The sequence below is a fragment of the Panthera leo genome, chromosome A1 (assembly GCF_018350215.1).
Source record: "Panthera leo isolate Ple1 chromosome A1, P.leo_Ple1_pat1.1, whole genome shotgun sequence".
Taxonomy (NCBI): domain Eukaryota; kingdom Metazoa; phylum Chordata; class Mammalia; order Carnivora; family Felidae; genus Panthera; species Panthera leo.
The window spans coordinates 230,768,616-230,793,129 of record NC_056679.1 but is presented as its reverse complement, the minus strand read 5'-3'; the positions used below and the strand labels follow the sequence as shown (position 1 = coordinate 230,793,129).

Sequence of the window (24,514 nt, the reverse complement as noted above, 5' to 3'; positions counted from 1 at the left end):
ACTTTTCTGTAAAATCATTTCAAAATGTGCAGTTTTAAAAAGCAGAAGAAGTTCCGGGTACCTGGGTGGCGCAGACGGTTAAGCATCTGCCTCTTGACCTTGGCTCAGGTCATGATCTCACAGTTGGCACCCTGCGTCAGGCTCTGCGTTGATGGTATGGAGCCTGTTTGGGATTCTTTCTTTCTCTCTGCCCCTCCCCCGCGTGTGCGCCCTCTCACTCTCTCAAAATAAATAAACAAACCGAAAAAAAATTTTTTTAAATAGGAGAAGTTCAAATAACTGGAAAGGAATGAGACTGTCTGGAGGGAAGAGGATTCTAACGCCTCAGGCTGTCTTGGCCGCCTGGGCTCTGTGACGCCCTAATTCAGGTGGCTCAGGAACAAGGGAAGCAGTGTGTGCTCAGGTACCCTACCACCCTGACTAATGGGGAAAAAACAGTCCAGGAGCCCTTGGAATGGAGGCTGGGGCAGCTCCAGCCACTTGCAGAGATGAGCCAATTTGCGAAGAGCCTTGGTGAGCTGGGGTTTGGTTCAAGTGGACATCCACCAGGAGTTTCAGTGGAAGGCAGGCAGAGAAGCCAGGAGGCTGATCAAGTTCAAAGCCCTGACCGTTCTATTGCGGGGGGGGGGGGGGGGGGGGGGGGGGGGGGGGGGGAACTCGGGGTCTCCTGTGAGGGGGGGGAGGGACCTCCTCTTCCAGCCACACACACAATGAGGAAATCTCACTCCCTTCATGATGAGCGAAATAAGTCAGCCGCAAATGGTCCACGAGGTCTGATTCCATTCATCTGAAGTTCAAAAGCAGAACAAATTGATGGCGATGGAAGTCACATGCATGTCCCTGGGGGGCGGGGGTCGTGGGAAGGGCAGGAGGGAATTCTGCGCAGCCCTGGAAATACTCTATATCCTGTTCTGGGTGTTGGTCGCAATTTATCAAGAATGTGCACTTAAGCTTGGCCCACTTTCTACTGTGTCAATCCTCCGTTTAAGACGAGTCAGCCCCACCCCCACCTTGGCACTGCAGCACTGACGATGCGTTCATGTTAACAAGGCTTTCACGCAGATTCAATGGAGATTCGATTTACCTTGTTTGTTATTTCGTTGCTAAGCAACGCGGTCGAAGCTGCACGACCAAGTGACGCCAATGATTAAGAGCCAATGTGGGGGGTGTGCTGGAGGAGGATCCAAGAGGGACCAACATGGACAAGCCCCACTCCCACCCCCTTGTGGCCCTGGGTGGCGGCGTGGGGGTGCGGTGGGAGGAGGTTAGGATGGGATTGAGCAGGGCCGACCAGGCCGAAAGCTCAGGCCCTCGCTGCTTGGAGCCACTCTCCCTCCTGCCTGTGCATCTATCGCCATGGCAACCGCTTCGCAGCTCTGGGGCTAAAATGAGCCCCGGTGGGTGTCAGGCAGTGATTGGAGGTCTCACCTGCCATGAAACTGAGTAGCCTGATGAAGAAAGTGATGAGTCACTACAAGAAAAGGCTGAGGCTTAGAGTCATTCGTGTCAAAAGGGGACAGATTTGAGGCCAGGGCCAGGCCAGAGAGAGTGGTGAAGGTTTTCTGCAGCGCAGGGGTGGGCAGGGCACCAAAACAGAAAGACCTACAACCAGTTAAAACTCAAATGATGTGGAAATAAACAAAGACCACCCAAATGAGAAAAGCAAAGCCTATTCATTCAGAGCTTACTATACAAGAGGAGTCAGCCCCCCTCCCGTGTTTGGCAGACCCTCAAAGGCCGGCACAGGAGGGGGGAAGCTTTATAATGGAAGAAGGGAAGGTTTCAGATACGCTCTGTTTGCAGACTGTTGGCACAGGGAACCCGAAGCAGGGTGTCCTGTGTGAGCCGTTACAGATGCGTATTTGGCTTTCTCTCGTTGGTCCTAAATTGGAAGCGGGACCACAAGGTAGAGAAGTTGACAGCTACTGATGAAGTTCCAGGCCAATGCCGCAGGGCTTGAAGCTTGGCTTCCTGGGCCGGTGGCGGCAGACTGTGGGGTAGAGTTCTGCTGTCGTGCATGGTCAGGTCAGGGTCCATTTGTGTGTTCAGTCCCTCAGTGAATGCCTAGAAGTTAGACGGGTCAAGAGAGTGGTCCCCACGGTCGTATTGACCAGGAGGTGAGGCACTGTGTACGACAGAGGCACAGCTGTGAAAGTCACCCCAGGAGAAGCGGAATATGGAGCATCACAGGGAGGAAAGGAAGAGACCAGGACGGGATTAAACACCTGTGTAGACTCAGCAGTTATGGGGACCAGGAGGCACCTCTGATGGGGACTCGGGGTCTCCTGTGAGCCCGGGATGTGTTTCCTTGCTCAGGCCCTGGATTCAGACACTGAGGGCGCCACTTCTGAGAGTGTCAGATGGGAGTAACTCATGGTGTCTGAGAGTTTGTCTCTCCAGCTCCTACCGCATAAGAGTGTTGAGATTTGAACCAGTTATGATGCATCAGGTCCATTGGACAGGGCCTGGCACTCAGCACGTGCTCAGTCGATGCTAGATATTATTTAGAGTTTCTGAATGGTTGCTCAAAAATTTAAATTCAGAATACTATGAGGATCACTCTCCAAAGTCTGTAGATGTAACTGGAAACTAATGTGTCAGAAACCTGGAGTCAGAGTAGGGTGAGAGGGATGATGAGTGGACTGAAGGGGTTAGTGGGAGAGACGCAGCATCTTGGGTGCCAAGTGTATATATTTGTCCAGGCTAGACTGGATGCCCTCCCCAGGGACGGAGGAGGAAAGGGGTGATGGGCCAGCGGGGAGACTCCAGAACTCTGTCTGGAGTGACACAGGAGCAGTTCTCTAAAAGAGAGACAGATCGGGGCGCCTGGCTGACTCCGTAAGTAGAGCGTGTGACTCTTCATCTCCTGGTCGTGAGTTCAAGCCCCACATTGGGTGTACAGCTTACTTAAAAAGAGAGAGAGAGACAGAGAGAGACAGAGAAGCAGATCTTGTTACCAGGAGACAAGGAGGAAGGAGAACTTCACAAACAAAAATAATATGTCGTACACTTTAACGGTTTGTGCTCAAAAAGAAGATTTAAACCTAAGAAACTGAGAAATTTGAGCTAGACTTTGAGATTGCATCTAAGCAGTCAGAGTGGTGATCATTATGTGGCTTCCCCAAGGGAAGTTGTAAAAAAAAGATTCCTTCCCAGGAAACCTAGAAAGCAGTCCTGAATTCAGTGGTAACCTTCTTCAGGGACAGGAACTATGTCTTTGATCTGCCTGACCTGCTTATCTCCAGGGTCTAACATAGCATATTCCACAGAAAAACCACTCAGTAAATGCTTGATGGTAATGGAGACCCACGAGATACAGAAGAAATGCAGCTTTGGATTTTAATAAATACAGGAGGGAGAGGTGCTAGTTAATCCCTAAAGATTCCTTTGGGTGCCATACAGCTAAGATGAAATTTCTAAGGGAGACCCTCCGTTTAGGGCAGCTACACAATTTCAGGTTAGAAGCCAAACAGATTAAAATGTACGTTGCAAGAGAGGAGCCAGAGAGAGACTCCTCTGGAGCCTGGGGAGTGGCCCCTGAATGCTGCACGTGGCTGAGTGTGGCAGTATTCGCTACACCCAGCGTGGGTCTCGAACTCATGACCCTGAGGTCAAGAGCAACATGCTCCTCCGGGTGAGCCAGCAAGGCGCCCCGATTCTCTGTCCCCCTAAGGACACCTGTCATTGCATTTTTGGTCTACCCGGATAATGCAGGATGATCTTCTCATCTCAAGATCCTTACCCGAATCACACCTGCAAAGGTTGTTTTTCCAAATAAGGTAATATTCACAGGTTCCAGGGATTAAGACATGGACATATCTTTTTGGGGGCCACCATTTAGCTGATGATTCCACATCCCAAAGGTAAGAACATGAAGAAGTTCATAGTCCACTCCTGAAAATGCTTGTTAACTGTCCCATGACCTTCTGGGACTGACTGACTCATGACCTCACACAGGGCAACCCAGCATCCATCCTTGGAGGTGGGATTTATTATCAGCCTGGGGTGATCTGCCTTAACCAGGGAAATCCAACACAGTTTCAAAGAATTTGTGAGCTATAGGATCCTCTGGAAGTGGAAGGTTCCATAGCTAACTTAGATGCTTTTCTACTCTCAAGGGTGGATATCTTGCTTCATTTATCCTTGGGGTCCCTCGGACTTTTGTGGTTCAGCGTTTTGCAGAGTGCATACTCAGGTACTCTAGCTACATGAGATGGCCTTTTAGGGAAGGGTTCATGGCCAAGGATGTGTGGACATCACTGGTGACATTCCCTTTTTGTAAATCCTCAACACGCTTTCATAGATTAAAGTCACCCAAAAATCCAACAGTAGAGAAGTCTAATACTTCCCAACTTGCCTGCAACCCTTTTACAACTCACGCTTTGCTCTGGGAAAGAGATCTATTACACAGGAGTTGGAGGGTATGTGTTTGCACTGTGTTTCCTCTGGTTGGCAGGGTGAGCCGATGCCAGATTATTCTTCATTTCTGACCCTATTTGCCATCCCAGGGCTGGGGCCAACTGCTGACTCTAATGGGCTCTGATCCCTGCTAGGCATCTACTCATCCGCTGATGTTTTACTTCATCCCAGGATTCAGCCGTGTTGCCCAGGACTTACTGATCTTCCTTTGATGTTGCAGCAGAGATACAGAATCCTAGGTTGTGCTGAGTCGCTACGGCCCTTCCCATGCCCTTCCCTTTCACAATAATTGGGAACTTGCCTTGTTTATGGGTGATCTTTTGTGTCCATGGGCATTAAATAAAAGGTTTCTTTTGTCTGGCTTTATTGAGTAGTAAGGTCAGAAATGCAGCAACTCAATCTGAATTTATAAGTGGCTCAGAAGGGGTTCCTAGCTTCTTTCCCTCCTTTGGTTTCTGCAGGAGGAACTCTGTAGGCCCAGCCTATTTCACACGGATGAGCACTCAGGGCCCTGACACTCAGGAAGACCAGTAGGAGTCAACAGTGATTTTTCCCTTTCTTTCTTTCCTTTCCTCTGTTTCTTCTGCCCTCCCTCTCTCTCCCCACCCTACACCTCTTTCTTTCTTTCTTTTTTTTTTTTTTTTGCAAGAATTAAGAGATTGACACAATTAGAACAAGGTTTTATTTCACGGAAAAAATCAAGGGAGAATTTTGTGATAAAGAGCCTAGAAGGTTTGTAAAATACACTTGTTATATGAATATCAATGTTTTCATTTTTTTTAACTTTATTTATTTATTTGAGAGAGACAGAGACAGCGTGAGTGGGAAAGGGGTAGAGAGAGAAGCCCAAACAGGCTCTGAGCTGCCAGCACAGAGCCAGACGCAGGGCTCGAACTACAAAACTGTGAGATCATAACCTGAGCTGAAACCAAGAGTCAGATGCTTAACCGACTGAGCCACCCCAGGCATCCCTGAATATCAATGTTTTTAATGATAACATGCAATTTCAAATTTAAAAAGAATTTTAAAACCTAGCTGTCCCACTTAGTAGGAAGATATGAATGAAAGGATCTGAAGGCCTGTGACTTTCAAGCATTGCTCAACAGATCATGAGTAGATGGTGAGACTTAGCCATCACCTTAATGAAGTGATCAAACTCAGCAACATTGGTAGTGGTTCAACCTGACTTTCTGGCCTCCCTGTGTGCTGCCACACCACCTATCAAATATTCTTTTTAAAGAAATGTTTATCCCAGATCAAATCAAGCCTCTAGGCTAACTTCCAGTTTATGTGATACAGACAGCCTAGCGGAACAGATTACATGACAGCCAGAAGCAATCAGACAAATCTAGAATGAGAGACTTTGTATTAACAGCTGTCCTATGATCTGCCAACAGGCATGTCGTCAGAAAACAAAGCGTACAGGACAGTTTTAGAATAAGGGCGATGACCACACAGACTTAAACCTGTGGCAATGAAGGAGGCTGGATTGGATGCTTATGTTACACACTTTTTTTTTTTCAAAGCAAAACTGTAAAAGACATTCCTGGGACAATTACAGAACCTTCAGGTTCTAGGTATTATTATGGGGTGCTAATGGTTTTAAAAGAGATTCTTCTTTTTCTTTTTTTTAATGTTTATTTATATTTGAGAGAGAGAGAGAGAGAGAGAGAGAGAGACAGAGCACAAGCAGGGGGAGGGAGACAGAATGTGAAGCAGGCTCCAGCCTCAGTTGTCAGCTCAACGTGAGGCTCGAACTCACCATCCATGAGATCGTGACCTGAGCTGAAGTCGCTTAACCGACTGAACCACCCAGGTGCCCCTAAAGGAGATTATCCTAACTCTAGAAGATAGTCCTAACATGCTCAGGGGCAGAGTTGTTCAGACAAAGTTGTTCAAACAGGACATATAGCTGTTCATTATACTATTTCTTCACCTTTTCTGTATGTTTGAAAATTTTCATAATGAAAGAGTGGAGAAAAAAGGAAATGTGATCTTGAAGGCCTTCATCTTAGCAAACTTCTGACTTAAATCGTGATTTTCATGTGATTTTTGTTTCCAAACATGCCATGAAAAAGAAACACTTGGTACTCCATTTTGATGATTTTTTTTAAATATATATAAATTTTTCTTTTAATTGTAGAGAGGGAGCGCAAGCAGGGAGCGCAAGCATGACTCTGGAATCATGACTCAAGCCGAAATCAAGAGTCAGATGCTCAACCGACTGAGTCACCCAGGTGCCCGCCATTTTGATGAGTTGATTCAACTCAACGTATATCCTCATTGAGAACAGCTGCATGAGGTATTGAAATCGGATTTATTACAACCAAGAAATGCAGATATAAAGGTATGGACACACTAAATGTAATGTATCATTGTCGCTCATTTGATATTGTGGCTATGATATGAACTTATCTCTTCCTAAGAAAGGCCTTAATACACATGTACCATTCCAGCATCCAAAGGATGTCCTGGAAATTTATGCTTAATTTATTCAGCCAATATTTATTGACATGTTGCTACATGTCGAGGCCTGTATTGACCTCAGGGATACATCAGCGAATGAAAGGAGACCACTCCCTGTGAAGGACCACAGGTGACAGACCTCCATGTGCACAAGGACAGATGTAGCCTCATTCATACACGAGTGCAGAGCTCTCTAAAGATTTTGCTTGCACACATCCTAAAAAATTACGTGTACCTTTATTTCTCAATAAATAAACATTATCAGTTTAGGTTTAAATGGTGGCAAAAGATGTAATTCTGTTATAGCATTAACATTTTATTTTTTTTAAGTTCATTTATTTACTTTTTGAGAGAGAGAGGGAGAGAGAGAGCGCGCATGAGCAGAGGAGAGGCAGAGAGAGAGGGAGAGGGAGAATCCCAAAGAGTGTCTGCACCCTCAGCACGGAGCCCGACACAGGGCTCAGACTCACAGACCGTGAAATCACGGCCTGAGCTGAAATCAAGAGTCAGACACTTAACCGACTGAACCACCCAGGCACTATAAAATTAACATTTTAAAATAACAGTGTTTTATCACTCTTTTCAGAATGCCATAGTAAGTGTAGTTTCTTTGTAATCTGTGCGTCTAGGGATTTCCATACCCGAGGTGTTTGCAGGGTGGTTTCTGCTGTCATGTAAATTCTTGCTCAAGGTATCTTGTGACATACGTATGTATAGCTACACACACAAATATTTGGTTATGTTTACTGTGTGCAGTTCGTTGTCCTTGTACATTTACTCGTGGACGTTCTTTGAGGGATGACGTTATGGATGGAACGTGTCCTTCTAAGGTTCACTTTTGAAACCCTAGCTCCCGGTGTGACGGTATTAGGAGACAGAGGCTTTGAGGAGGTAATTGAGATTGAATGGTGTCAGAAGGGAAGGCCCCTAATCGAGTAGGACTCCAGTCCTTGTAGGAAGGGGAAGACACACCAGGGATGTGCACACACAGAAACAAGGCCGTGTAAGGACGCAACAAGAAGGCGTCTGTCTGCAAGCCAAGGGGAGAGGCCTCCGGAGAAACCAACCTTGATGGCATCTTGACCTTTTACTCTCAGCCTCCAGGACCGTGACAGAGTAAATTTCTGTTGTTTAAGCTACCCCATCTGTGGTCTTCTTTTATGGGAGTCCTAGCCGACCAAGACAGCTAGGAAGCAGTGCATTCCCCTAGAAGAATCAGCATTTACTTCTTTCAGGTGCTTAGGGCTCCCAGTGGTCCAAGACCATTTTGAACTGAATTCACTGTCAGAGATTATTTGGTCACTGGGGTGATGGGAGTTGGGGTACAATCCATGCCAGAGCTGGTTCATGGGTATCATCAGCGGACAACTTTCCCTAGATGTCTTAGAGAGGATTCAGATTTATTTCTGGCCCGCTGTTCCCCAGAGACAGCAGCCCTATGGGCCTTGGGGAGAATCCTGGTGGAAGGTCCCTTAACAGAGCCTCATGCCGGTCAGGTTCTGGGCTCCCAAAATTATTCTTCTTGCTGTCAAAACACAAATTCACATCTGCCTGGCTCAGCAGAGCAAAAGCAATTTCCAGGTTCCATTTTCCTCCTCTCCTCAGATTTTGGTCCAGTAATTGCTTTACTGTTTTACTCAACATGTAAGAATATGTCTTTTATATTTTTATCTAGCATTTTCAACTGTTGGCTTAAATAACCTAGCCTGCTATATCCTTGGAAAATGAAATGGATGTTATTATTTTTCTCAATACTTTAACTGAGGTTATTTAAAAATTTTTTTTTTTAATGTTTATTTATTTTTGAAAGAGAGAGAGAAAGAGACAAAGCGTGAGTGGGGGAAGGGCAGAGAAAGAAGGAGACACAGAATCCGAGGCAGGCTCCAGGCTCTGAGCTGTCAGCACAGAGCCCAGTGCGGGGCTCGAACTCACAAACTGTGAGATCATGACCTGAGCTGAATGAAGTCAGACGCCCAAGTGACTAAGCCACCCAGGTGCCCCTAACTGAGAGGTTATTTTAACCAGGAATTTATGCATGGACTCGAAGGCATCCATGAAATACGCCCTGAAATTTTATGCAATGTTTGTGCCTGTGGAATTTTTCCGGGAAAAAAGTGCATAGATTTTATCAGGTTGTCAGAAGTGTTTATGACCGATCCCCAAATTTGAGAACTGCTGCTCTGGAGTTCCATCTGCACTTACCAATTTTGCCTTTAAAAAATGATTTCAGAATAATTTCAAAGTCACAGAAAAGTTGCAAATACAGTACAGACAACTTTCATATTAACTTCACCCAGCTTCAGCAACTTTTAACTTCTCCCTTTCTCTCGATACACACATACCTGCTTTCTCTCGATACACACGCGTGCATGTACACACCCACGTGCGCACACACACACACACACACACACACACACACACACGGATATAGTCTTTTTTCTAAACGATTTGACTATAAGCTTCAAACCTAATCCTACCTCAAACCTAAATGCTCTAGTGTGTATTTTCCTAAACACAGATCTCTGAAAAAGTCGGGAAATCAACATGGATGCAACACTAACCTCCAAAGACCTTACTCAAATTTCAATTTTGCCAATTGTCCCCAAAATATCTTGTTGCGTTTTCTGGTGTGGGACCTCATCCAGAAACACATATTGCATGCAGTTGTCGTGTCTCTTTGGTCTCCTCCAGTCTGAAACGTCTCCTCAGTCATTTTCTTGTCCTGACAGTATAGGCCTTATATTCTGTAGGATGCCCCTCAGCCTGGGTTCGTCTGCTGTTTCCTCACGCCCAGACGCAGGCGTGCCTTGTCGGCAGGTTTTGATTTTTCATCATGTCCATCTGTCCCATCACTGGTGATGCTAACCACCCCGACCATCTGGTCATGCAGATGCCTTCACTGCAGTACATAACCCGTACTTCTGTGAGCAAGTCTCAATGTCTGTCTCACAGAATCCTTGCCATACAACGCGAGACTGGGTTTGGTGATCCTGAACTGGGCCTCCGGTCTCAGCTCAGGGAGAAGTGCTCTGCTACAGGCCTTACAGGCATGTGAGCTCATGTTAGGGTTAGGTGAGGGATAGGGGCTGGGGAATGAGCCTCCTTCAAATCCAATTTCTTGGGAGATAGTCAAAACATAGTTAAAGAAAGACTTAAATGGGATCAGTTCTCAAGCTCAGTCCTTGAAATCAGCGGGTCTCCATTACGGTGTCAAGAATTCGCTTTCCTACATTGGGTAACATGAGTAAAATCAGTCAAATCAGTGACATCGGTCTTTAAGGGTTGTTCTCTTTTTGGAGGACTCCATTTCACTATTTTTACTCTAAATCTCATTCTGATTCAGAAAGTGGGGGGGGGGGGGGAGGTCTTCCCAATGCCTTCAGTCACGCAGATGGAAAAGAGATTGCTAGCATTCTTGAATCTATTTTTTTTTTTTATTTTTTTATTTTTGGGACAGAGAGAGACAGAGCATGAACGGGGGAGGGTCAGAGCGAGAGGGAGACACAGAATCGGAAACAGGCTCTAGGCTCCGAGCAACAGCCCAGAGCCTGACGCGGGGCTCGAACTCACGGACCGCGAGATCGTGACCTGGCTGAAGTCGGACGCCCAACCGACTGCGCCACCCAGGCGCCCCTCTTGAATCTATTTCTTTAAATAATCTGTATATTGTTTAAAATGCTTTTCTTTGGGGTTAGAGGCATCTCTGCTTCTACTCAGGCGATCCTAAGGCACTGGCCTTTCTAATCTGTATTTTGTAAGCAGAGCTTCACTTAAAGAAAAAGGCAAGCTCATGGTGTGGAGTACTGACGGAGGCAGAGGTCAGCCGCTCCTCCTAAGGCCGAGGCAGTTCGGCCCCGGCCCGGTAGGCATCCTGAACTCCGCACAGGAAAGCCTGTTCGCATCCGAACCGATCTCTATTAGAGGCGGATGTCTCAATCCTCAGCCTCAGTGGGTTATTGAAGTCCTTCCAACCAAAATGCATGAGTCTCCCCGGGGGGAATTTTGGTAAAGTTAGCGAGCGTCTTCTCACATTTCAGTGATGTTGCACCGTTTCCTCAAAACGTGCATCACAGCCACCCGGGTGCCGAACAAAAGTGCATCTCCTGGGCCCACTCCAGACACACGGCACTAGAGTCTCGTGGCGGGAGAGGGGGCGCAGAACCTGTGTTTTCTTTCACCCAGAGGATCCTTAAGCCACCCAGAAACGAGCCTCTGTTGTGCACCGCGGTCCGGTCCGCGCTGCGCTCGCTCACGCTGCTCCGACCCCCCCCTCCCCCCCCCCCCGGCTCTGTTCCTTTTTTGTCGCCGCCCTCGGTGCCACCAGAGTTCGGCTCCTGCTTAGGTTTCAGCCACGCCGCCCACGACGAGACCCAGGTGGCCCGGAGCCCGGGCAGTCGCAGCCCCGCTGGCGCCCGACCCTCACCGTCCCGGAGGCCGCCGGCGGCGGAAGTGACGGCGCGCGTCGTTGGGGGGCGCTCCCGCCCCTTCCGCCCGGCGCCCCGCCCCGGCCTCTCCGCCCCGATCTCCCCGCCCCTCCCCCTCCCCTCTCGCGGCCGCTTTCTGTCAGCCTGTCTCCCTCTCCCTCTCCCCCTCTCTCCTTCCTCTCGTTTCCTCTCTCGCACCTGAGCAGACGCACCTGCCCGGCCCGGCTCCGCTCCCTCCTCCCTCCTCCCCCTCCCTCCCTCCCTCCCCGCCCGGGCCGGAAGGCTCCGGCCCCGGCCGCGGGTGCCTCGCGGCTGCGTCACCGCCGCCCCCCCAGACAAGATGGACACCGCCGAGGAAGGTAAGCGGCGGCGCCCGCGCCCTTGCACCGGCGCCTGGGTTCGGGCCAGGCCCGCGCTCTGGCCGCGGCGCCCGAGACGGGCGACGGGCCCGGGCGGCGCGGCGGGGGCGCCTCCCCTCGGGGCGGGGGAGCGCGGTGACCGGCGGGGCCAGCGCCCGGGCCGTTTGCCCGCCGAGGAGCCGGCTCGAGGGGCGGCGGACCGCGCGGAGCTGGGCGGGGGGAGCCGAAGGTGACCCCTCGGCGCCCCCCACCGTTTCCCGCCCGTGCGCGCGGGGGGCGGGAACCCGCCGGGGGCGCGGGGCTGCGGGGCTCCGGGCTGGCGCGGCCTCCCTGCCCCTCCATCCCCCCCCCCCCCACGTCCCCGGGGGACCTGCAGTGGTCGCCGCCCGAAGTACGGGGGCGTATTCCACGCCCATCCCCCACTCGGTTTTGTCTTCCTTATTGTCGTTTCGCCTATTGCTGTACAGGCCCTGTCCCCTGACGACAAAACTTCTTTGTTGACTCTGAAACTTCGCGAAAAATGCCCCGCCAGGTGACGGCTGAGTGCGGTTGACTGACCCCTGTTTAAGAACCTTGCCCTGTGCGTCCCTGCCCCCAAATAATTTGTTTAGTAAACGTGGAAGAGTAAGGTCCAGCGAGGTTATTAGGAGGAGGGAGATTGTTCGGAATTCTTTTGTTTCGGTGTAGTTGATTTTGTGTCCAGTCCCTGACACCAGTAAGCGGGGGTTTGTGTGCTTTGTTTTGTGAGTGTGGGCTTGGGATACGGCTGTTTGTTAACCCGTGTAAACTGAATACGTGAGGTATAAACATCTAGGGGTGTGGAAATGCGTTTGCTTATCCACCGAAGGGTAGGGTGGGTTCACTTTAAAGCGGTTTTATCTTTTTAGAATCGAGCAAATAATTCAGTGTGTCTGTAGAGGAAATTACTACACTATCCTGTTTCTTGATGGTTTGGTTATCAGTGAAGATGCCCTGATGCGTTTGAGTGGCTTTATGTGGGGGTATGTCTTGCAGCCTTAATGGATTGCGATTTGGGTGGTTTTGGATGAAAATCGTGGAGCACTGCCATGGCATGCAATGGTGATAAAAAGTTTAAGATCTTAGTGTATGTGAAGAATTGGTGGAACTCATCATTTCTTAAATAAATCTTTCATTGGATAATAAGAAGCTAGGCTGTGATGACATTTGTGTGTGATGGCTTACGGAGCCTACCCACGTGCCTTTACCTTTGATCCTCATAGTGGTCCGGTGGAGTAGGTAGGTATAGGTGTGGAAATTCAGGCTTAGTTGTTTTAACAGCTGGTCCACGTCTCACACACTTGTAAGAGATTTTCAGCCCAGATACTCTGATTACCAATAGAGGTTTCCTTCCATTATGTCTCCGTTGTGTTTATTACACCCAGGGAGTGAAGCTGGTCGCCACAGGAGATTCCCTTGGAAAAAAATAGTAAAGCTGCTGAGAGGTTAGGAATCACTTTGTTTTTGACAGATGGTCCTTGTGTGTGAATTTCCATCTGCAAAGATTTTACGTCATTTCGGATTCACATTTTAATGACTCAATCTAGTAAGGCACATATTTATTTATTTATCACTCGATGTGTGCTGGCAGCCCTAAATTCCATTCTTTGAGCCTGGGCGCTTAGTACTTGCCTACACTTCTGGTGCTATAGTTAGTGGTAAATCAGGAATTGCACAATCTGGAGGTTTATATGGAATCATGAAAGGATGATTTTCAGCGTACTTCCAGTGCTTCAACATTGTTTTTCCTTGTAAAATTATAATCAGGGTAAGGCATGAATGATTTTTATTTACTGACTTGAACACTGTTTCTTATTGAAATAACTAGTATTGAGTACGTGTGTGTGGCATGTGTTTACTGAACACTTTATACACATCTTCTTTACTTCTCTCCACATTTTTAGGGTATCCACTCTTCACAGAGAGGAAAGGGGGAGTGTGGGGGGGGGGGTTGAGGTGAGGGGTCGGGTTGGTATGATTCCGTGACTTGCCCAGGGTCATCTAGGTAGCGCATATCAGAGGTAAGATTCAGACTCAGGTCTGTTAGACCCTGTGGCTAAAATAGATAATATATAACTTATTTTTGTCACTCCCTTTATAGGATGAATCATTTACATATTTTGACAGAACCTTTTTTTGGGCATTTGTTTTATGAAGCTATTATTCATGAAATGAAAGTGAATTTTAGTACTTCTCCTGCTCACTTTTGCTAAATTCCAAATCAGAAATCTTCTGAAATTTTCAAAATTAATTTAAATTTAACTTGGAAAAACATTGAAAGGAAAGAGAGGGTTATAGAGAATTATTTCATGATAAAGTGAAAAAAAGCTTGGAAACAACTGCCCTATTTGCTAAACTAGTTATTACAGATTATTTCTTAAAATGCAATTGGGTTTTTTTTTTATCTGACTATAAAAGAAACAGTTTTTCTGTAAGACGCAGTAAAAATGAAAGAAAATTACCAAAAAAATGTAAAGAAAATTAAATTTTTAAAAATTGTCATTTATTTTTAAAAACACTGATAATGTTTACTTTTCTATTTTTAGTATGTTAATCTGAGCAAAGATGAAGAATGTAATTAAAATACCAACTATACAGTGTGTAACTCTTCCCTCCTTTAAAAATGGCATGTCGAGGGGTGCTTGGGTGGCTTGGTTGGTTAAGCATCCGACTTCGGCTCAGGTCATGATCTCACGGTCCGTGAGTTCGAGCCCCGTGTCGGGCTCTGTGCTGACCGCTCAGAGCCTGGAGCCTGTTTCGAATTCTGTGTCTCCCTCTCTCTCTGCCCCTCCCCTGTTCATGCTCTGTCTCTCTCTGTCTCAAAAATAAATAAACGTTAAAAATTTTTTTTAAAAATGGCATGTCACTTTCCTCTAGGGTATCACAGATGATGTTGTAATGCTCAGAATGTTTTGTATTTGTGGTAAACAGTACTAAAGTCTGTTAGAAAACTGATAGTTTGCTAGATGGATTTTGGCCCTTCATAATAAGTGTTTGCTAGATTTTAAAGATCTCTAAAAAGTGTTTGGGGTATTAAATTTTGTTTTTGTAAAATCAACAGGTTTATGATCTAGTTTCATAACAGAGGATGTGTGAGTCATTCATATTGTTTTTTGTATGTATTTTGTATGAGTGGAGATACGTTATGTAAACTGCTATCATCAAGTCTTTAAATGTAAAAGGATACCTTAGATACACAGCTTCCTCATTTTATGGATTAGGAGTCTGATCCTGCAATGCACTGAGATTTTTTGGTTTCAAAAAAAATATATGTCTTTTGCTCAAGGATATACATTAAAAAAAATGTTTGTTTATTTAGAGAGAGAGAACCAGCGGGGGAGGGGCAGAGAGAGAAGAGAAGGGGGCACAGAGTATCCAAAGCGGTGTCCGCGCTGACATCAGAGAGCCTGATACAGGGCTCGAATTCATGAACCCATGAGATCATGACATGAGCCAAAGTCGCACACTTAACTGACACAGCCCCTCAAGGATATACATTTCTTAAAAGGAAAAACACCACGCTGTTGGAATGGATGTTGGAAGCAAGTATTGATGTATGAAACCCTCATAAAGATACTAAATACATTTTGCCATAGTAGGGTGTTATCATTTCAGTCCAGTGATACAGACCTGATTTTTTTATTTTGCTAAATTACTACTTACACTAGCAGAAGACAGTTCAAAATCTTATCAGCAATTTGTTTATGGAATGCCAAAGCACTTATTTTATATGCTTTGTGAAACATTGGGAGGGTATAAATTTGAAAGTGTATTGCAGTCGATCGTGTTACATATTTACTGTGGCAAAAACTTGAGATGACGTAGATTTGGAAGAAAGGAGTTAGAAGTATGGGAAGTTGTCAGAACCAGACAGCTAGTTAACCATCTTTCTAGAACCACATGGTCTTTCATCTCTGTTTCCAGACAAGTCTGCTTCATTCTTCTCACCACAGATCAGCTTTCACTGCATTGGCAGGCTTATCACCAAGCAGACATGCACTTATTTGACAAATGTTTATTTGAGCACCTGTTAGAAGCCAGGCACTATTTTATGCGCTTGGGCTAGGCAGAGAACAAAATAGACAAAATCCCTCATTTCATAGAGTTTACATTCTTGCTTTTGGCTTGGTAGGGGAGGAAGGGATGACAGAAAATAAATTATATGGCATAGCTGGAAGGTTATAAATGTTGTGGAGAAGAGTAAATCTGGAGGGAATAAGGTGTGCCAGGGTGGGAGGACGGGATTTCAGTTTTAACTATGGCAGTGAAGGAAGGCCTCACTGAGAAGGAGCGAAGAGAGGGAGTTGGATACGCAAATACTCTGTGCACAGAGAATTCTAGGCAGAGAGAATAGCCAGTGTGAACTCTCTAAGATGGGAGTGTGTCAGGAGACCAGTGTAGCTACAATGGGGTGAATGAGTTGGGGGAAGAGTAAGTAAAATATGAGGTCAGAGATCATGGGACCAGTGTAGAAGCAGACGGGTATGTAGGACTTTACTTCTACTGTTGTGAGATAGGGAGGATTTTGAGCAGAGGTGAGGCATAAATTGTCTTGCCATTGTGTCCATGGCTATTTCCATGAATAGATCTTTTTCCTCATCAACTTAATCAAATCCAAATTTCTGGGAGCTAGAATCTGATTGGCCCATGTGGGATCAGGTGCCTACCCATGATCCAGGTGGCTGTGTGATGGTGGGAAAGATGATGGAAAAGTAAAAATCATGCCAAAAGCTACAAACCAGCAGTTACAAGTCCTGGAGATGTAGTATACAGCCCCATAACAATAGTCAATACTATGTTATATATGTGAAAGTTGTTAACAGAGTAGATCTTAAAAGGTCTTATCACAAGAAAAAAATTACGTGTAGTGATGGACTTAACTAGAGTTACTGTGGTCATTTCACATGTTACATATATTGAATCTTTATGTCATACACTCAAAAGTAATGTTATATGTCAGTTATAGTTCAATAAAAAGGAAAAGAATAAAAGTCATGGCTGTCAGTGTCCATTCTCGATTCAGGGCAGACATCCCAAAAGTTGTTTCCTCCATTGTTGAACTAGAATATCTTCTGGGCTGGAATGCTGTGAGTGATTAATGTTGAGCTACCTGGGTATCCTCTTCCAGACCAGGCTTATTTTAGTTGGGCTTTACTTCTCTCCTGTAAGGACATGAAGATTGCTTATTTTTAGTATAATACAGGTAGAATGGAGAGTGTTCTTAAAAACGTAACAGGAAGTAAGACCCCAAGGGAAAACTGATTAATTCAGACTATATTTTAGAATGCTATTGCAGTGGGCTGGGCAAGATATTATATAGGGGTTTACATTCAGGCAGTGGAAATGGAGAGAATGAGAAAGAAGAAACAGATTAGGGTAGAATTAATAGAAAAGAGTGATTGATGAGGTGATATAGGAAGGAAGATTTAAGAATGATTTCTAGTGTAGTTTCATTAGCTCTGAATGGGAAGAGATGAATTCAGTTTTGGATATTGTGTTTTCAACAGGTGCCATAACAAAGGATCACAGACTGGGTGACTTAATAGAGGGTTATTTTCTCAGTTCTGGAGACCAGAAGTTTGATACCAAGGTGTCTGCAGGGCTGGTTTCTTCTGAGGCTTCTCTCCTTGCTTGCAGATTTGTGTCTTCTTCTTGTGCCTTCTGTATGGTTTTCTCTCTTTGCATGTTTGTGCCCTAATCTTGTTTTTACAGAGGCACCACTCGTGTTGACTTAGGGCCCATCCGAATGATCTTATTTTTTAACTTAATTATCTCCTTAAAAACCCTGTCTAGAAATACAGTCATCCTGAGGTTCTAGGTATTAGGACGTCAGTTTATGAATTTTGGTAGAGCTGGTGGAAACAACACAATTGAGTCCATAACAGGCATAAATTCTTGCAGGCTTGGAAGACATGGAACATTTTCTGTACACTTATTTCTTATAACTGAACTTAATTACAATGTCTTTTTTACTTTTCTCTCTCACTTCCCTGCTTCCACTTGTGTATTCTGTACTGATAGGTTAATAAGGTATAATTTGTATACAATCAAATTTAGTATTTTTAGTGTGTAATTCTATTATAGCACTTTTGAGATAGAAGATTTGGAGGTTCCTTGTCTCTTTCTTCTCCATTTATCAAATATTGAATTCCCCCATTCTTAGCCATTTCAAAGTTCCTCAGAGGCACTTTTATTAAACGGAACAGTTTGTAGACCATTGGACTTAGGATTCCTTTACACTTTTTTTTTTTTTTTTTTTTAATTTTAGAGAGAGTGATCAGGAGAGAGGGACAGAGAGAGAGAGAGAGAGAGAGAGTGTGTGTGTGTTTAATGTTTTTATGTATTTTTGAGAGAGAGAGAGAGAGAGAGAGAGAGAGAGAGAGGGAGCAAGGGCACAAGCAGGGAAGGGCAGAGAGAGAGGGAGACACAGAATCAGAAGCAGGCTGTAGGCTCTGAGCTGTCAGCACAGAGCCTGATGCAGGGCTCAAACTTGTGAACTTCAAGATCATGACCTGAGCTGAAGTTGGACGCTTAATCGACTGAGCCATCCAGGTACCCCATGAGAGAGAGAATCTTAAGCAGAGGCTCAATCCCATGACCTGGAATCATGACCTGAGCGAAGTCAAGAGTTGAACGCTTAACTGACTGAACCACCCAGGCGCCCCTCCTTTTACACTTTTAAATACTGAGGACCCATAGGACTTTTGTTTATTTTTTATTTTATTTTTTATTTATTTTTTAATTTTTTTATTAATGTTTATTTTTGAGACAGAGAGAGGCAGAGCATGAGCGGGGGAGGGGCAGAGAGAGAGGGAGACACAGAATCGAAAGCAGGCTCCAGGCTCTGACCCATCAGCCCAGAGCCCGATGTGGGGCTCGAACTCACGGACCGCAAGATCGTGACCTGAGCTGAAGTCGGACGCTCAACCGACTGAGCCACCCAGGTGCCCCAGGACTTTTGTTTATGTAGGGGTTATCTTTTTACTCTACTAGAAATGAAAACAGAACTTTAAATACCATACATGTTAACAAAAATAACTTCATGATAAATGTATTTTCCAAGACAAAAACCTCAGTGAGAAGAGTATCATTGTTTGAATTTTTTGCCAATCTCTTTTATGCCTGGATTCTTACAAGACAATTGGATTCACATCTCTGCCTCTGTAGTTCCTCTTGCCATATGTTTTGGTTAAAGTGTATGAAGAAAATTTGGCTTCACACAGGTAATTTGAAAAGGGAGGTATATTTTCAGGTAATTTTTGATATCCTTTGATACTATGCCAAAAGTTGACAAGTAGTAGTTTCTTTAAGCAGTATTACATCTGAAAACATATATATCACCTTTTAAAAATTAAATCAACTTAAATTCAAATCCATTGGTCTGATGGCTCAGGATAGTCCAGGAATAGACTCATACGTATATGGACAATTGATTTTTTTACTAATCCAGATACAAAAGCAGGGGTGCCTGGTGGCTCCATTTGTTGAGCTTCTGGCTCAGGTCATGGTCTCAGGGTCATGGGATCGAGCCCTGTGTCGGGCTCTGTGCTGAGCCTGGAGCCTGCTTGGGATTCTCTCTCTCCCTCTTCCCCTCTGCCCTGCTTAAGCTTCCTTACTCTCTCTCTCTCTCCCCCTCCCCCTCCCCTCCAAAAAAGGAAAAGAAAAAAGATACAAAAGCATTTCCGTGGAGAAAGTATAGTTTTTCAACAAATGGTGCTGGAATAATTGACTGTCCAAAGGCAGAAAATGAAGTTTGAGGAATTCCTTGGACCATGTACCAAAATTAGCCCAAAGGGATGTTAGATCTAAATGAAAAACCTGTGAAAGTTTTAGAAGAACATAGGAGAAAATCTTTGTGATCTTGGGTTAGTCTGCTAAGATTTCTTAGGTACAACACTAAAAGCATGATCCCTAAAAGAAGAAATTGTTAAATTGGATGGCATCAAAATTCATCACTGTTTAGAGAATGAGGACATGTCACAGAAAATGTTTGCAAAACATATATCTGATAAAAGGACTTACTGGAGTATATAAGAAACTCTCAAAACTCAAGAAGAAAACAAATGACCCAATTAAAAAAAAAAAATTTTTTTTAATGTTTATTTTTGAGAGATACTGAGTGTGAATGGGGGAGGGGAGAGAGAGAGGGAGACACAGAATCAGAAGGCTGCAGACTCAGCTGTCAGCACAGAGCCTGATGAGGGGCTCGAACTCACGAACTTCGAGATCTTGACCTGAGCCAAAGTCGGACGCTTAGCCAATTGAGCCATCCAGGCGCCCCACAAATGACCCAGTTTAAGAGATGGCCCAAAGATTTTGGAAACTTCACCAGAGGATATATGCACATGGCTAGTAAGCATATAAAAAGATGCGGAGCATCACTGGTCATTAGGTACATGCAAATCAAGATGACAGTGAAAGAATTCACACTCACAACAATGAGTGTAATCAAAAGGGACGGATAATCAGTGTTGTTGGGATTGTGGAGAAATTGGAGCTTCCATTCATTTCTGGTGAGAATGTAGATAGTGTGGCTAATTAACCTCAAAAAGTTAAACTGAGCTGCCAATTCCATTCCTAGGTATATACCCAAGAGGATTAAAAATGTCACAATCCGTTGTCTATTATCTGATGAATGGATAAAATGTGGTAGATCTATAAAATGGAATATTTGGAAATACAAAGGAATGAAATACTGGTATGTATTACAACTTGGCTGAACCTCATAAACATTATGCTAGGTGAAAGAAGCTAGTCCTGAAACACCACATTTCATATGATTCAAATTGTGTGAAATATCCCAAATAGGCAAATCTATATAAAGAGAAAGAATGAGGAGTGACTGTTAATATATTGTTTGTTACAAGGTTTCTTTTGGGGATGATGAAGTTGTTAAAAAACTAGATTGTGGTACTGGTTGCATAACTGTACATAAATTAAAAACCATCGGATTGAATTGAGCTTTATAATTTGTGTATTTAAATAAAGCTGTTAACAAAAGAAGACTACGATGAGGTATCTCTATTGTGTACCTGTTAGGAAGGATGAAATTGTACAGGACGACCATACCAAATGTTGGTGAGAATGTGGAACAGCCGGCGCTTTCGTGTACTGCTGGTGGGAATGTAAAATGGTACGGCCACTTTGAAAATCAGTGTAGCGGTTTCTTAGAACGTTAAACATGCACTTAACACATGATCCAGCCATAGCACTCCTAGGGATTTACTAGGAGAAATGAATGCCTACAAACTCGTATGTGCACGTACGTAGCAGTTTTATTTGTAAAATCCCAAAACTTGCACTAGCCCAAATGCCCACCGACAGATGAATGGATAAACAAATGGTGACACATCCATACAGTGGAATACTAGTCTGTGCTAAAAAGAAATGAACTTTTGATACACGTAACACCATAGATGAATCTCAAAATAATTAGGATGAGTGAAAGAAGCAGCCAGGGTATGTGCCACTTACATAAAACTCTAGAGAATGCCAGTTAATCCGAAGTACTGGAATGCAGGTAGGTACTTGCTTAGGAATGGGGCGGGGAGGAGAGTGGGACAGTGAGATTATCAAGGAACTTGAGTTAATTTTGGTGGTGATGGATACCTTATTTCAGTTGTGGCGACTGTTTTATCATCGTCAAGTGTACCAAGTGATATTTAAGTGCATTTTATTGAATATCACTTATTCCTCAATAAAGCTATTTTTAAAAATCTGTTAGGTTATTTTTTTACTCATGCATGGTTTTGTAGCATGACGTATTGATCTTTTGGTAGATAGTCACTGAGTTCTGCATATCTTCCAAATGGTAGTAGAAAAGCTTCCATTCACTAACGTCACCACCTACCTCGTCTTGTAAAGCCTTTTAGGTATTAGAGAGGCTGTTATGCTCGTTGTGATGGATACAAGTTTTCTAAAATCATGATTTTTGTCTGAAAGTTTGATTTTTATCATTGGCAGTAAATATCGTTAGTTGTTTTCCTTCACTCCTGGGCTCACTTGATTCTTTTGTGATAAAATGTCTGCCGAATACCTAGACCTGAATAACTGTTTTTGTTTTTGTTTTCTCAGTTTTTTTTTACCCATGGTAAACATGATGTTTCAAAAAACAACATGATCCATGGAAGGAAAAAACAGCTAGTCCAGCTGGCAAGTCCAAAGAATTGTACAAGTGCTGTTTCTTGTGGTAGCCATTGCTGTCGAGCTCAAGTCCAGGATGATGAGCCCACACTCCCTGTGTTTTCCAATTCTAAAACTTCCACTTGGTTTTTTAAATCTTCTTTTTCTTTCTTTTTTCTGTTTTTTTGTTTGTTTGTTTGTTTGTTTGTTTGTTTTTTGCAGTCTTGGTCTGGTGAGGAGACAGAAAACACACAGTAATTTAGCCAGAGGAAGTTGAAAGAATTATTAAGCTACAGTAAGAGCGTAGCTATAAAGGTGTAAAGCATACTGTAAAGGGTACTTTGGACAAGAGGGAGTCTATCCAAGTAGGGACGCATTCTGAATTGATGGGGCCCCCCTCACGTCTGTGGTTCAGACGTTGGAGAAATGTGGAGTTGTTCAGAGCTGGTCTGCAGTTTCTGGGCAAGCAGGAAGCAACCCTCCGGGGTGCAGGCAAGCCAGAGTTGATGGATGGGCATGCAGAGGAAGTTGGATACCATTGTTAGGTACGAGGCCTGGAGTGTATTGGGTTCTTCTTACCAGTAGGATTGTGAAAAGGTAGACATTATAACAGACCTACTGACAGTGCAGCAGGAGCCGGAAAACCACTTCCTCCTTCTTGCCTTGTCCCTCCAGCACCCTGTACTGACATGTTTGTGTAAAGAAAGGCTTAAGGATTCATTCTCTTACCACTGGACGGATACTGAAGAACGAATCTGGAGCTGAGAGGGAATGCGTTGATACCTGGCCCACCCCTCCCAAAGCCATTGGAGCCACTGCCTGTGCTGCTGGCAGAATCACCACCAGGATCTCTAACTACTGCAGGAGTCCACAGCACCTGCAGGTAGCTGCCACTGCTTTTTTTAGAGCCAGTAGTAGGAAATGGCTTTACCTTTTCCGGCAAAAGTGCTTCTTGTTGACCGAATGCAACTCAAGCCTAGTCAGCAAAGAAGCCAAAAAAATGTGGTTTTCAGGCTTCCAAGAGCAACAGTACAGGTGAATGTTCATTTTGTAATAAGTAATCTGGAGAGAGAAAATAACTAAACCTTGGGGTATATGTAGAATTAGGATTTTGAATCCTGTGTTTGCAAGACCTAATTATGTACATTTTTTTATAGGCAGACTTTTCCAGGTAGAGAGTGGCAGTGAAGCACTAGAAACTTTGGGGAAGGAAGGCAAGAAAATCACCAGTGTTCTCATCTAACCAATTATAATGGCTATGTTGGTTTTTTTTTTGTATCTTCTCTTTTAGGCTATTCTGATATTTTTACCTAGTAGGAAGTACAGTGTGTATTTTATTTCAGTTTTTATTCCTGTTTTGTTTACTTAACATTTTGCATTTTTCTATATTCCATGTAGTGAATGTACCACAATTTAATATACCCATTCCCCTGGTTTTGGGTATGTAGGTTATTCACTGACATTTTGAGTAATATTTTTCAATCCTATATTAATATTTGCTTACTGTGATCATAGCTACTAATTGTAAAATTTTATTGGTAATCAGATATTAAAAATCCTTTGTTACTTCAGCCAAATGACTCAAGGCCAACATTAACAATCATAATTCATGTTAATGATATATATACCCTTAATATGATGTGATGAAAATGGCACTTTGCCTGTGTGATTTTCTTCCCTCAGACCTATAGCCCCGTATTCTAATCATGAGGAAAACATGAGACAAATTCTGAAAAAGACATCCTACAACATACCTACCCAATACTCCTTAAAACAACCAAAGTCATCAGAAACAAGGAAAGCCTAAGAAGCTGCCAGAGCCGAGAGAAACTATCTTAGCCAAGCTAAGGAGACATGGCAGCTAAATAAACGTCAGGTGGATTTTGGAACAACAACAACAAAAAGGACATTTGGTGCAGAGAAAGGAAATCTGAACTGTTGATTTTAGTTTATGATAATGTGTGAATATTAGTTCATTAGATGCAAACAAAAGTACCATCCTAATGTAAGGTGTTAAAAACGTGATACTAGGTGCTGTGCATATGAGAACACTGCGCCGTCTTCTCAGATTTTCTGTAAATGTAAACTTGTTCTGGAAAATAAAGTCTTTTAATAATTTACCGACCCTTTGCTTTTTGAGTTATCATTAGTTGATTACCTGAAGGATTGTGCAAACATTTAAAAATCTTATGTGGAAAAACATTCAAGGTAGATGATAGCCTAAAAGTAATGACATCTACCCAAAGCTCTTCTTTTTTGTGTAGTAGGTGCTTAGGATACATTTGGTGGACTGGATTATTGGCTAGAAAAATTGATGGGATGGGCCAAACCAATACGGGTGTTGACTTCCACAGCTGACTCCAACTTGGTGACCTACTCTTCTTACTGGTTGTTCTTTTCTCCCTCCCTCTCATTTCCTGGGCCATCTCCATACTCAGTTACTAAGGATTTGACGTTTTTCAGTAAAAAAACAAAAAAAACCGCACCTTTATATTTATTGAGTTAGGCTCTGTGCTATTAAAAGGTATGCTTTTGTGAAGATATTAGGTATTCAAATAAAGCCACAAAAGTTCCCACACGATTAAACAGAAGAGATTTACTTCTGAAAAGCGGGAAGAGCCTGGGGAGAGGGAAGGGGGGGAAAAAGGGCAGGAAGAGTTTCTCTTCACTGTTTCTAAGCAGGTTTGCATTCCTAACAAGTAAAAT

General features: G+C 44.1%; 1 protein-coding gene across 1 annotated transcript in view; it reads left to right on the top strand.

Annotated features, from left to right (window-relative positions):
- Positions 1-11,437: 11,437 nt before the first annotated feature.
- MARCHF6 (membrane associated ring-CH-type finger 6) overlaps positions 11,438-24,514 on the top strand; it is a 75,473-nt gene continuing 62,396 nt past the window's right edge. Inside the window, exon 1 of the mRNA XM_042953147.1 lies at positions 11,438-11,668. Coding sequence (XP_042809081.1) covers positions 11,650-11,668 — 19 coding nt within the window. The 5' untranslated portion in view covers positions 11,438-11,649. The remainder of the gene's footprint in view (positions 11,669-24,514) is intronic.